Source organism: Eretmochelys imbricata, chromosome 26 (genome assembly GCF_965152235.1).
Source record: "Eretmochelys imbricata isolate rEreImb1 chromosome 26, rEreImb1.hap1, whole genome shotgun sequence".
Taxonomy (NCBI): domain Eukaryota; kingdom Metazoa; phylum Chordata; order Testudines; family Cheloniidae; genus Eretmochelys; species Eretmochelys imbricata.
In genome coordinates, this window is record NC_135597.1 from 5,334,283 (window position 1) to 5,349,494 (window position 15,212).

The 15,212-nt window shown below is 41.9% G+C and overlaps 1 protein-coding gene across 2 annotated transcripts in view; it reads left to right on the top strand.

Annotated features, from left to right (window-relative positions):
• The first annotated feature begins 4,818 nt into the window (after positions 1 to 4,818).
• The window catches only part of XPO7 (exportin 7), a 71,542-nt gene continuing 61,148 nt past the window's right edge, over positions 4,819 to 15,212 (top strand). For both annotated transcript variants that reach the window (XM_077805860.1, XM_077805861.1), the window contains exon 1: positions 4,819 to 4,949. In XM_077805860.1, coding sequence (XP_077661986.1) covers positions 4,890 to 4,949 — 60 coding nt within the window. In that variant the 5' untranslated portion in view covers positions 4,819 to 4,889. The remainder of the gene's footprint in view (positions 4,950 to 15,212) is intronic.

Here is a 15,212-nt window from a genome sequence, read left to right on the forward strand (position 1 = left end):
GCTGGGGCTGAGGGGCCCGGGGAGGGGGGGGCTGCACGGCAGCGGGGACCTCCCGGGGGGTGGCTCGGATCTGGGGGCGCGGGGCCCCGCTGTGGGCGGAGGGCCCCCCCCACCCCGAGGCGCGGCGCCCCCAGCCTGGCTTACGGGCTGCCCAGGAGTCTGAACACCTCCCCCCGCCCCATCCTCCCCCAGGCCCGGGCCGCCTCCTGCTAGGGCAGCTCCTCCCTCTGGAAAAGGGGAGGGGGCTGCTTCCCCCCCTGCCCCCGGGCTGGGGCACCTGGAAGTCAAGGGGGGCATGGACCCCCCCGACACTGAGCGTTGCTCGAGCATTGATTGCCCCCCCCCACGCACGCACACCCACCCACCCACCCACCCACACGTGCCCTGTGCAGGCTGGTGGGAGCCAGGAGAGAGGCCTTGCAGACCAAGGGGCAACTGGGTGCTGGGTCCTGCGGGAGCAAAGGGTGCACAGACTGCACCCCCAGCCAGCAGCTGGTGAGGGGCCCGGGCTGCATTATGTTCCCTGCGTGCAGCCTCCGCTCGCTGTTTGGTTTCCCAGGTGCCAGCCATTAGCAGCAGCCCAAGGGCGGTGGGCAACAGGCCGCGGTGGGCAGCAGCCTCGGAGGGAGCCTGTCACCAGCAACACTGGTGGGCGAGAAGGGGAATTTGGGGCATGGTTGCACAGGATTGGAGCCCTCAATCTGCCATCAGCTGCCGCAACTGGGCACTTTGCTCCAGGAAATAATGCCTGAAAGCACTCTAGATAGTCAGCGTTAGCTAGAGTAGCTGGTCACTCTTAGTGTCAGAGGGCTTTGAAGTTTTCCTGGGTTATTTTGTAGGCAGAGAAGACTGGAAACTTTTGCCTGTACTCTGCTAAGCCCTTCTGGTGTTCACCCCCTTTCTGGTTAAAAGTAGTAAGGGGCTGCCAACCCCAAAGTGAGAAGAGCTGAGGGAGCTTCAAATTGGACATGGCAGAAGTCTTGGCTTTGGGTCTGACACCATGGCCTGGATTATTGGTCTCCCATAAAATGTCTGCTGATATGAAGTTCATATGGTTTGAAAATGAGGCGATAAATACATGTTAGTTGGATTTTGGGCCTTATTGCCAGGAACCATGGGGTGAAATTAAGAAAGGGAAAATGTAGCTTGAATATCGGAAAGAAACTTTCTGCCTTTGGTATACACCATATGGTGGCATAGTCTCACAAGGGAAGCAGTGGAAATACCTTCATTTGTGTGTTGTACAGATTGGGTGAGTCTCTGAGATGTGTCAGCCGTGGAGAACAATGGCCAGGGGTTGGAGGAGCTGACCTAATAGTTAACTTTCCATCTTGAACTTCAGTGATACTTTATTGAAGAGCATAGCCGTGATTGGTGGTGTTAGTGTTAACTAACAGATCAAGGTTTTTTTAACTAGATGGTATTGGTGATCTTTTTCTGAAGCCTTTCAAAGCAAGCTTTAAAGTAGCTATTAAACATTTTATTAAGAGATATTGTCAAATTAAAAATAATATGTAAACAGCTATTGCCTATGACTAATTACACCATGAGGTATTAAAAATGAAAGCTTCAAAATTCCATTTCACAAGATGTGTGTTCTTCAGTTTTGTAATTTCTCTTTGCTTGGACATCTTAAAATCAATGTTTTGTCAGTTTCACCTTTATGTAAGAGTCAGTTTCTTTTTCAGGGTCTTTCTTTTGCTTTGTTTATATTTCAAACAGTGAATGGGAACTGTTTTTTATTTAAAAACAACTGTTTGTTGGATTCAAAATAAAAGTTTGTAGAGATACATTTAGAGATCTTACAAAATTTAATCTCCACAAACTTTTATTTTGAATCCAACAAACAGTTGTTTTTAAATAAACAGTTCCCATTCACTGTTTGAAATATAAACAAGCAAAAGAAAGACCCTGAAAAAGAAACTGACTCTTGTCAGTTTTCAGGGTTTTTCTTTTGCTTTGTTTATATTTCAAACAGTGAATGGGAACTGTTTATTTAAAAACTGTTTGTTGGATTCAAAATAAGTTTGTGGAGATACATTTAGAGATCCTACAAAATTTAAACTCTGAGCCAAGTCTAAGCTGATAGTGCCCCTGTTATCAATTTACATAGCCACACTTACATGAAGGTTTCAGAGTAGCAGCCGTGTTGGTCTGTATTTGCAAAAAGAAAAGGAGTACTTATGGCACCTTAAAGACTAACAAATTTATTTGATCATAAGCTTTCGTGAGCTCCGATGAAGTGAGCTGTAGCTCACGAAAGCTTATGCTCAAATAAATTTGTTAGTCTCTCAGGTGCCACAAGTACTCCTTTACTTTCATGAAGCACATTGTAAAGGACTTGCCCTAGAATTAGAAATATTGTAGCACAAATGGTAGAATGGAGGAAATAATGTTTTCCCATAATAGTGATTGAATTTGTGATTATATGCATATTAGAGTTAAAAAAAAAAAGTTTAGATAGTTACTTATTCGTGTAACTTCTAAATAAATATATTCTGCATCTGGTACCTCAGTGAACCACAAGGGTGAGTAGTTTATTAACTCAGAATGTAACCCGTGCAATTCTCAGGTTGACTAGTGGGGTTGAAATAATCTTATCAAATCCAGCCTAGATAATCTGTTGGGGATTGCTGTGTTACTAAACAATTTACATGCCATAACAATACTGGAGAATGGTTGTATTATTTGGTTTGTCATTAGTGAGATATCAGCTTCGCAGTTTAACCTGTGACTTTACGGATAGATCACAGAATCTGGTGACACAGTATCTCTTGCTGTTCTTGTCATTTTAAAACAGGCTTTTTCTTTTTTAAATATTGGGTCAAGCAAACGGAATTGGGGCCGTAAGAACGTAATTAATATTGCTAGCTTCAAATGCACTAGTTAAACTTTAACACAAGATGCTTGAAGATGTTCCACTCCAATGGAGATTTATTTGCAAGTACTGTTAACCTGTCACCAAACTACAGGAGACTTATCAGAAGGCATAAGTGTAGCTCTTTATAACTAGTGCTAATGGACAAGTTACATATCTGTAACTGGATGATTTTTTTTTTTTCATTTTTTGTGTGTGTGTCTTTATTTTGCTTTGGCGCCAGAAAAGTATAGCTACCTCTGAAGAGGCTCTTCGTTCAAAGCTGCCTCAGGATTTCTAGATTTTTTTCTGGCTGGGGGAAAATCACTGATTAGATGAGTGGAGTCAATTCCTGTTTGTTATAGTGCTTTAAAAAAAAAAAAACAAAAAAAACCCAACACACTATTTCTAATGCTGATCCAGTTGTTTAGATATTTTGTGAGTAGGCTGTGTGGGCTCTATTATAAACTATGCTTGTTTACAAGACTGGAACACCCTTGATACAGGAAGACATTGAATATAAGTTTGGATTAGTGAGACCATTTTCTTTGTAGCGTATAACTTGAGACTTGATTCTGTTTTGGATAATAGAGTGTTTCAGATAACTGATATCTGGATGATATAGTATAGAAGACTAGCAGCAGAGAGGCCATATTTTGTCAAACTTCCAGTCCAGTTGTTAAATATTGACTCTCCAGAGTTACTGTCATTAGAACTTGCATGTTAATACTTAACAAAGTGCAAAAGTGTAGGTTTATTTATAATTATGAGTTATTGAGTTTACAATATGATGCAAGTTGATGAAAGTGGAAGCAGAGTTGAGTTCTTTGAGACCACAGCTGAAGGACTGTAGCATCATGTTCTGTAGGTTTTTTTAAAAATGGAACTCTGTGAATGTAGAAAATGCCACTTCTTTTCTGTCTGCAATCCACATAGTCAAAGCCAGTTGGGATAGTTTTCTGCTGGACAGCTCTTCAGGATTACTGTGCAGGGTCTAGGAATGAAAAGGACTGTCATAATGGTACAGTAGCAGAGAATTCTGTATCGTGTGTGGCTGTGGAAAGCTGTGCAGTCTTAGAGGACTAGTATAGATGCTCTTCCCTTCCTGCCTTGGTTTGAGTTAATGTTTCTACCTGCTCTTTTCAGTCTGCAAGTGTCATTCCAACTCCAATATATGCGATGGAAACAGGAGATGAAGAGAGATCATTAGAAATAACTTTGTGGGGAAAGTAGTGATGAGTCTTTTTTTCTTTTTCCTTGGAAACAGATTTGCTGTATTTCTCTTTTAGATCTGGGATCTGATGTCCTATTGTAATCTAAAATGGGTAAACTTATTGGGAGATACCTGATGAGTTAGAATATGCCTTTTGGGGAAATGTTGATGTAGGCAAGGGTAACAACTGCTTCTCTGGCTTTGTGTACTGAGTTGTACCTGAAGAGTCCCCTGGACCTGAAGATAAGACCTAATTACATCAGTGAAAAATTGTTGCCTCACTTTATCAGTGATCATATTACCTTTACGTGCTCTGGGTAACCCGACCTGTAGGTTTATAGTGCAAGATCTTTTGCTCTTGAAATGTAACAGGTCAGGTTCTATAGGGGTAGCTTCATAGGCACAGTAAGTGGTCTGTCTCTTACTGTGATAGATAGAACGGAGAACTTAACTGACCGCTTGCATATGAAAAACCTGGGGTTAAGTGATATGGGCAAAAGTAAAGGGATGTTAGCCCTCTGATTGTAACTTCTAATTAAACTGGCAGCAGTTAATTCAAATCAGCAAACTTCCAGACTTGGAAGAAGCCTATATTTGTGCTGTAAGATGGATTCAGATGTGGAGCTAGGTCCTTGAAGTGCATTGTTGGGAAGCAAATGAAGAGGCAGGATGAAATACGTTCATTGTAAATTAATGCCCTCTCACCTCAGAACTGTTGTATTGGGAAAATGTGGTGGAGACCTTCTGATAACATCTGTTGTTTGGATAAATGGAGGCTCAGAGTTAAGAAGGGAAAACTTGAGACTGAAATCAAGAAAAATGACTGTTTCCCATAAAAATATGGCATGTAGTGCGCACAACCTGAAGCATGAAATTGGAGTGAGTATTTAAAAAAAACACCTGTGTCCATGCATGCTAATAGCCTCTTATGTGTGATTCTTGAAGTACTGCCTATTGTATTTTTTAATGAATGTCTTGCAGGGCCAATCCCCTGGCACTCTCAAACCCTAATAGCTCCTGAATTTTGTTGGTGTATTTCTGTATTCCAAAAGGACGTTGTCTTGGATCAAACACAAAATCATTTGGCTCCGGGACACATTTTGCCCCAAAGGAAACTAGGAGACTAGATGTGTATTTCCTATTTGCTATCTGTATAACTTCATGTTTGCTTGGTAAAAGAATCGCAATTTAGCCCACCGCCCAACTATAATTTTGCTTAAATACTGGTGTTTTTTTTTCTGTGCGTGTTTATAGTCCATGTTTTTACCTTCAGCATGTCATTGGGCTGTCTGACCGCTCTTGTGAAGGACTTATCCCAGAATAGTCTGAGATCTGCTCAAGAACCAGGGGAAAAATACACAAGCAACTTAAAATAGCGTTACCACCTTTTCTTTTGGAAATTAGATTTTTATTTTACTGTCCAGCCACTGAGCAACAGAATTACTGGATAACTTTGTGGCAAGTGGATCAGAGTGGTATTTTAAATGGAACCCAAGAATTCATGGATTTAGGTACATAACTTGTTGGTGCTGTGATTATCATTATTTCAGTGTCAAAATTCTGAAAGTAAAACAAGGGGAAGCTTAAGCTCCAGCTCCTTTTGAGCTTGGGGGACCAAATCACTAGCAATTGGTTAGCTGTTTCCATTCTACCTCTTAGCCTGCTCGGGTGGCTTGTTTTATAGAATGTGCTACTCTCCTAGGAAGCAGGTAAAACACCTTTTGTAAGAGACAGCTGATCTCAGAGGCACTATATATAAAGGCATGTACTCACTCTATCCTCTGTTCAGATGATTATGTCATGAAACAGTTATCTCTGAAAGGAGAGGGGAGGAAAATGTGTTGGCTGCTTCAAGTTTTTCACACTCATTAGTAACGTGTTGAGAAGAGAGGAATTTGGTGAAATCCTCTCCCCACCAAAATCAGTGGGAGATTATACCATTGATTTCAATGGGTTCAGAATCTTGCCCGCAGTTCCTAGGTAGGAATACAGTCTATAATTCATCTAAAGATTTCAAAGCACTTTATAGAATTAAGTCTTGCCTCCTCCCTGTGACATTGAGACCCATATTACAGAGGAAAAAAAGGCATAGTGGAGTGAAATGTAAAGGTCATGCAATGAGTGAGTGTCAGAGCTGAGACTAGGGCTGTGTCTAGTGCTGAAAGTGGCAGTGTAAAACTTTAGTCGTCCAGGGGTGTGAAAAAAGAGAGCTCTTCCCCGGCAATAAAGCGTGTCTACACTGCCCGTGTCACAGCACTACTGCAGCCGCGCTGTAATGTGAGCAGTGCAGACATATCCTAGAACTCAAGAGTCTGAACTCCTAGCCCCCTGTTCTAACAGACTGTGTTGCCTCCAATATCTAACACTAACACAATTAGGGAAGTATTAAAGAACACTGAACCCTCTGTAATACAGCAAATCACTTCCTTTACTGTTCTTGTTGTCCTGTTGCCCTTGGTTTTGGGCAGTGTGTCACTATGAACTGCAGTTGGTCTAATGCTCAGACCAATTATAGCAAAGTACAAAAAAGTCCTGTTTTTACTGGCAGATTTAAGAGGTAAAATGTAGCTTGTTTTGATTCAGCTGTGTGATTCAAGGAGACACTTATAAATCATCTGTGATGCTCTTTGAGACGGAATTGTTTGTGTGACTTAGTTGCCTGCATTTCCTTTTTCAGCTCAATAGAAGGGAATACTTAACCTTAGAGCTTTGAATTTGGCCATGTAAGTTGTGGGCAGGGGCTGTTCAATCCTCCAAACGCAGCTTAGCCAGTACAAGTCTATAGCATCTATACAGTTCTCATTGTACCTCAAGCTTGACCTCCAACAGGCTCTCTGCGTTTTCCCCATGCCATCTAACTGTGGCACTGTTAGATTTTTCTATTTGTCTAAATTACATCATGGTTTTGTGCTATGAGGGAAATGATTCCTGAAGAATTGCATAATTGTGACCCAAATGAGACTTAAATAAGATCTTTAGAGGAGCTGCAGCCTAGCAGGGCGATTGCATAAAGTACTAAGTGAATCCAGCAAATGTGGCTGTACAGTGCAACCATAAATATGTGCTCCCTGTACTAGCATTCACTGAAACATGCAAAGTGAACCCATATACTATAATGGTGCCACATAAATGGTTATGGTAGTACCTACTGCATTCTGAGGTTTGGTTGTGTTGAATAGACATTTAGTGTGCAATTACAGGTGCTTGCTGGCTACGTTTTTGTTCGCTAATGCTCACCATGTTCTTGATTGCCTACTGGGGTTAAGCGAGCTTGTTATGGAGAAAATATTACTTATAATATTTTGACATTAGGAGTTGGAGTATAGTACAAGGATAACAACTCCACCTGCTGTGTCTGTTGGCTTGCATTATTCTGAGTGCACGTGGTACTCATGGAGGAATTCTGCGTCACTGCGCATGTGCAGAATTCATGGCCCCCCACAGACTTCTTTGCTTCCTCACAGAAAAAAGACTTCTGGCGGGGAAGCAAAAGGAAGCCACAAGAGTGGTCATGCACCCTTCCCCAGCAGTGCAGGCAGGTCAGTTTGAGTGCCCAGAGCAGCCAGACGTAAATCACTGGCTGGGGGGGGGGCGGCGCTGAGCAGTCGTGAATGCGTGTGAGAGAGAGACTGTCCCTCTTGCTCGCTATTGTGGCGTGTTTGGCGTGGAGGAGCAGGACTTTGGGGTGTTTCTGAGGAGGTAGGCATGGGGCAGGCTCTGTCCCCTCAGGCAGAGCAGAATGTAGCAGTCTGCCTGCTTAGTGAATTGTTCTCATTGTTCTTAGTGAATTCCCCCAGGAGTATAAAACAGGTGTAAAAATATTAAGGCTCCTTAACATTGCCAGAGTGGTGTAAAGGAGCCTTACTGTAAAGGGTAGTGTGGCCTTATAAATACTTATGGTGCTTCAGTGATTAGAACTGGTCTACATTTTTTAACTGAAAAAAAATTCCTATCAAAATGTGTTCCATGAACTGTTTGCTACTCACCTTTCTGGAGATGGTCAGTACTCAATATAAATTGTGAGTTTGAGTCCCCAGCCTCACTTGCTTTTTGGTCGTGTATCATGTAACAAGGAGCGTATGGCTGCATATATTTGTTGACTAATAACTAGAAGTAAAGGATCAATACTAGCTACATTACTATTAGAGAGAGGGGAGTTGGGGATTTCCTCCAATGCTCCCCAATCCCATTCTCAATCCATTGTAATGTATTTAAACTACAATACATAAATAATTGAAACCAGTGTGATTATATTGCTTTATTTTGACAAATAAAATATGCATAATTTTAAAATACTGTACACAGAATTTTTAATTTTTGGCGCAAAATTCCCCTAGGAGTGATATGGTGAGAGATCCTCAGATTTGCACGAAGGTAGGTGATAGATAAGAATTCTGCTTGTTGTTTCTTCCCACCCCACTTAAGTGTACACTAGTTCCTAGAACTTTTGGTGAAAGGTAGTTAGTAACCACCCACTTAGAAAGCATCTCTGCTAAGGTCAAGACTGCACCTTGATATGGAAGCAAACATAATATCTGAAGTCTGTTCTGTGCTCCCTATAACTAATATGGTAATTTTGTGAAATATTGTGGGGCAGTGTTTGTCCCTTCGTTATCAGAACCAGGGCATCAGCTTCACATTTAAATAATCTGTTTCAAAACATGAATCTTTCACATGAATTGACAGTGAACTTGATTTTGGGTGAAGTTGAATATCCTCAAGTCCCATTATCCCCAGTGGGAACTGAAGGTGCCCAGCACTTTGCTGGAGGCGTTCACAATCTTTTTTTCCTGTGGTAGATTTTGAAAGCCAAAAGCATTTTGGGAAGTAAAGGTAGGGTTCTGAATCTGCTCTTTAAGGCACTCAGACCCTTCACTGTGCTGTGATGGCGTATATAGAATGGGTATAGTGAATGTACCTGTTCAGTTACTTATCTTTTTTTCTAATCCATTACTACATTCTAGAAAAATGAGTTGATGTCACAGTGTAAAAAGTGGGCTTGAGGACCATTCACATAACAGAGCTCACAGATTCCAATCCATTAGCCAAGCACCGCAAAACAGAAAACATGCTTTAGCGGCTAATTGAAAGTTTCAGAATTTTGGAGTGCCCTTGCCAGTGACAAGATTGGGGGTCTGTCTGCACTGCAATACAACACCCATGGCTGGCCCAGGTCAGCTGACTTGGACTTGGGGGCTATAAAGTGGCAGCATAGATGCTCGGGCTGGAGCCCAGGTGCTGAGACATCCACAAGGAGGGAAGGCCCCAGAGCTCTAATCCTTGGGAGCCAGAGCATCTACACTGCAGTTTTATGCCATGTAGCCTAAGCCCTTTGAGCCTGTGTCAGCTGATCTGGGCCAGTTGTGGGTTTTTCATTGCAGTGTAGGCATACCCACTGTGTCTAACAGGGTATCTTGTTGCCTGTCACTGGTCTGGGTTGCATCACATCAACTGCAAACCTGGTTAACTACAGCTGGGCATGGAATGAAGTGCACTGCTTCACATCACTTTTTGTATCAGGAATGCAACACTTGTTTTACATCACAGCTTTCTGTTGACACTGTTCCATTTTAATGAGTGTTCTGTTGTGTGCCCGCATAATACTCTGGGTGCAGAGTTCCAGAGAAAAGAAAACTTACCCTGGGTGTGGCATACATCTAAACCCATAGCCACCTTGTAGTGATACAAGCCATAAACCCGTCTTTTCCAAAGCTCAGGGATGGGATGGTATTTACCAGAGGTGATTTTTGCCAGGTAAAATGTTTTTTTTTACTGCCCCAGGATAATCTAGTTAGTCCCATGTTTTAAAAACTTCGTTAATGCACTCCACGTTACATTTAACTTTAGTTACCATATTCAAATTGTGGATGTTATACTAATATATGTAACTATAATACTTAGCATCGGAATGTCTGTTTTGGTTCAATATTTTCTCAAGTAAGTTATACATGTCATGACTCATTTCATTTTTCAATATTATATAAACCAGTGGTTCTTCAACTTTTGTACTGGTAACCCTTTCACATAGCAAGCCTCTGAGTATGACCCCCCCCCCATAAATTAAAAACAATTGTTTTATATATCTAATACCATTATAAATGCTGGATGCAAAGTGGGGTTTGGGGTGTAGGCTGACAGTTCGTGATCTCCTCCCCCACTCCACTGAGTAATAACCTTGTGACCCCCCCGAGGGTTCCCGACCCCCAGTTTGAGAACCTCTGATATAAAAGTCAAACAACATAATACAAAGTTGTAAGCTTTGAAGCACTAAGCAATCGGGATCATGCAGAGTTGCAGACTTCCAGTCCAGGTCCATTTGGCCATGCAGCATTCTGCAGCAGAAGACCAACTTTGATGTAGCAGATGGACTAAGCCTATTCCTCAGTTTTGAATGGAAGTATGTGAAGTTTGAAAAGATTAATTCTGTGCTTGCTGAACTTGCTAGACACTGATGTGATTATTTTTCCCAGTTTTCCTGTTTAAACAGGTACTTACCAGTGCCCTGTCCTGAACTAGTCTTTCCTGCGAAATTGCCAAACCTACCAAAGCCACCCACGTATGGGGTCGTAACTACACCAGTGCCCAACAAATCCATCGTATGAGTGGATAAATTCATAAAAATATCTTATTCAGGAACAAAAATGTATCCTTTTAATAATTTACTGTAGTTATCAGTGGACCACACGCTTTCACTTGTTAGTAAGATCACTATAAAAACAGCAGACACCATTTTCCTATTCGTGAAATGCTGCCACTTCAGAGCCGTCTCTTAATACCTCCATCCTTTTCATCTCTTGCCAGTAAAATGAGTTCTTCATCTGTATACCTTCTACACTGTGCTTTCAGACCTGTGAAGGATTTATTTTTCTCCTGCAGTGGAATTTTCTGCACTTAATGCATGGTTCTCAAATATACCTCTTTACTGGTCTATCCAGTAACCTGTCACTTTGAATTAATAGTTTTGTTTTCTGTGTTCACATTAGGTAGAAGTGAAGTGTTATTTCTGTATCCTCCAAGTGTTTGGCTTAATTTCTTATTTGAAGGCTCTGTGCTTTTGTATCATTAGCTGAGTGTGTTTATGAACTTGGTGACTGCAGGAGTTATAGTCCAAGGATGTTGTACTTGAGAACACTGCTAAAGAAATATCAGTAGAGGATAATGTTCTAAAGTGCCTCTAGTTAAATCAGTAAGTTAAAGATAGGTTTGCAAGCTTTGCTGAGCTTCTGCAGTTTTATGGATGAAGAGATACAGCAGCCTCATAGAGGCTTTACACTGAGGTACCTCCAGGGTGTTCACTAGTTATGGAACTCAGCACACATCTCGGGTGGATTTTTTTGTTTTGGGTTTTTTTTAAAATCGGGATGAGAGCAGCTCTGCATCCCTAAGGAATCTGCATAGTGCATGGCTCGGGCTTGTCAATGCAGAGTGCTTGATTTAATTTTTGGTTTCTTTGTAATGTGTTCCCATTTAGGTAAAATATTACATCTGTAGTGTATTGAATGTCTGGAACATACTGTCAATCACCAATATCAATGGCTGTGAAATGTATAGCAGGGGAAGACCCTGTGCACTTTTGATTGTTGCACCTGCAAGCTGGCTTTTGTTTGCACAGCTAAAGCCCCAAATGTTGAGTCCATAGCTCTTGTTAGTTGAGGGAGAAATATCCAGGAATTTGAAAGCCAGCTTGTTTCTTCATGGCAGCAAGCGTTACTAGTACTGGTAGTTGACTCATCTTATTTTTCCGTTTCAAACACCAAAGCCCAATGAAATTCCTTATCTTCCACTCCTATCTGTGTCCCAAACACAGTGGGAGAGTTTACAAAACTGTTTCCCCCTCTTTATAACAAAATGCAAGTCTGTATGGGAAAATGGATCTGTGACTTTAGAAGCAGTTCACTATTATAAGGCTTCTGGCGAGGTTTACAAAATACATCTTATTTAGTTAAAAACTAACTGAAGAGTAGGAATTTGGAACTGTGGTATTCTCAAATGAAGCACTCCAGGGATTATTTTGCCAGTTTACCAATCAGAATATTATCTTCCCTAGCTCTTGATTTGTTTGGAGCACTGTGTAAATGTGTAGTTTCAACCCATGTCAATCAAGATAACCCCTTATTTCACAGCTGCTCCTTGTCCTTGCAAGTGTATGGTGATGATTCTGTCCAAGCCTCTGATGTGTTAACGAATCTATGGTTAAGAGACCTCAAGAAGTGAAGAACTACAATGAGCGTTTGCCATATTTGCCCAATTTTGAGTTCTGAAAACAAAGGTTACACATCATCTTCCAGCCCTGCCACTCAAGGTGTCTAAAAACCAAACTTATTTTCTATAGTGCTTTTCACAGCTAGATTTCTCAGGAATAGATTTCTTTTTAATGGGAAAATCTAAAGCGTTTCCAACCCCTTTACAAATTTGTGTAGCTAAATATTGGTAGTACCTGTGTAGAAGTAGCCTCTGTGTTTAGGAATGTCTTGTGAGTAGGGCCCTACCAAATTCACAGCCATGAAAAACACGTCACGGACCATGAAATCTGGTCTTTTGTGTGCTTTTACCCTATACTATACAGATTTTACAGGGGAGACCAGCATTTCTCAAATTGGGGGTCCTGACCCAAAAGGGAGTTGCAGGGGGGGTCACCAGGTTATTTTAGGGGGGGTCACGATATTGCCACCCTTACTTCTGCGCTGCCCTCGGAGCTGGGCAGCTGGAGAGCGGCAGCTGTTGGTCAGGCGCCCAGCTCTGAAGGCAGCGCCCCCAGCAGCAGCAGCACAGAAGTAAGAGTGGCAATACCATGCCAGGCCATCCTTCCTTCTGCGCTGCTGCTGCTGCTGGTGGCTCTGTCTTCAGAGCTGGGCTCCCGGCAAGCAGCTGCCGCTCTCCAGCCGCCCTCCAGCCGCCCAGCTCTGAGGGCAGCGCCACCGCCAGCAGCACAACTCCCTTTGGGGTCAGGACCCCTAAAATTACAACACCTTGACATTTCACATTTAAATAGCTGAAATCATGAAATTTACTAATTTTAAAATCCTATGACCGTGAAATTGACCAAAATGGACAGTGAATTTGATAGGGCCCTAATCATGAGTAGCCTGGATCTTAGCACCTGATTTACTGAAATAGGGAACATTTACTTGGATTACATAGGATTATATTCCCTGTTTTCATAAAGCACTATGGGGTTATTAACTTGTGGTTAAATAGACATCAGAGCCTTGCAAAAAGGAGTTTGATTTGTCCAGATGATGGCATCTTTCATCTGATCACCCTATACTGTTATATCCAGCAAAGCTGTTTCACTCCTGCATGAACAAGTGATGCTCACAATGGCTGCACTGCTTGCCTTGTGACAGTTCAGTTGGAAATGGTGGCTGACCTTCGTCAAATGTAGTGGGCAAGAATACGGAGGAAGTGCTAACTTCTACAGGAATTAATTGGTTAAAATCAATTTTATCGAATAAGGTAGTGTCTCACTTTCATGTAAAAGATTTCTTAAAGTGGAGAAAATAACAAGAGACCCTGGACAAACATCATTCTTGTGAAGGAGCTTACTACTGTCTGAACATCTGAGTGCCTTGCAATGAGGTATATTTTTAATATCAATTATTTGGATTGATAATCTAAATCTTAGTTAACGATCTGCAAGAGCCAAGACTTGCTTTATGTAAAACTTTTAGCCAGATTAAGCTCCTAGTCTATATAAGAGCAACTAAGAATTGTGCACATTATACATTGTTCTCTTGCTTCATAAGTTTCTGAAACAGAGGATAAGTTGCAAGGGCTTCTTTTCCTCTTATGCATAGAGCCTTGCACGGTTATAAAACTTGTACCCATATAGGGTCTGCAACCCGCAAACATGGTCTGTGGATGTGGATATAAAGCGACTATCCGCAGATTTGCAGGGATCTACTTATGCAGTGGGTCAGGTTACTGCTCCATTAAAGCACTATGATTTGAGTCAAGCTTGCAGAGTCTCTTCTGTGTGTGTTTGGATCTTGCTATTTCTAAGTGTTTGACAAAACTGCAAACCCAGAACACAACAGGCTGAAATACATGTTGTTTCCAGCTGGTCAGACAGAACTGAAAGTCGGTTGATCTGCTCCTTCACAGGAGGGTTTATCTTTATCCATTTCATTCTGTGGGACTAAATGGGCCTCTGCCCTTCCTCTTTTTCTTTTTTTCTAATTCATTGTTTGCACTTGCAGTTTGCTAAATATGTAAGTGCCACTAGGATAACCATCACATACTCACCGAAGGCATGCTTTTATATTACTAAACTAGGCACATTATTATCATTCCTCCTTTTAATACCCTGTAACAAACCGTCATCCTTATTTGGGGGGGCGGGGGGAAAGCTGAGCCTCAGTGAAATTATGCTGCGATATTTGTTTGCATCTGAGTAGTTTGACTAGTTTCTACTGTTGCATGTCAGCAGTTTCACCTCCTACTTAAACTCTCTCATTCTTGTTCTTTAAATTATAAACTCCCTGGGGCAGGGATTGCCTCTGTTTATGAACAATATAGAGTGTTGAGTACCTTTTTGGTCCTAAAGAAGTAATAAACTTTGGTAGCTCATTTATGGTAGGTGTGGGTGAGGAAGGACAGTTCTTGCAGCATGTCTAAAACTAGATATGTACCTTTTGTAGGTTTTTATGAGTGATCTGCCCTGGAAACACTACACATTTTACCACTTGTGTGCACAGCACAATCCCATGCTAAATCAGAAATGATGCCACAAAGCATTGTTGGATTCCCAAGTCGGAATTTGCCGCTCTGGGTCAGCAAGTGCTGGGAATTTTGTAACAGGTGCCTCAAGTTGTTCTACAGTACCAGAGTAGGAGTGGCTGTCAAGGTTCCTTCCCGACTCTGAACTCTAGGGTACAGATGTGGGCACCTGTATGAAAGACCCCCTAAGCTTATTCTTACCAGCTTAGGTTAAACGCTGCCACCACCAAAGTGTCTAACGATAATAACAGGGGAGGTGCCCACTTGGAAATGTCTCTTCCCTCCCCCCCCCGCCCCAAAATATGCCCCCAAGCACTACACCTTCTTTCCTGGGGAAGGCTTGATAAAAATCCTCACCAATTTGCGTAGGTGAACACAGACCTAAACCCTTGGATCTTAAGAACAATGAAAAAGCAATCAGGT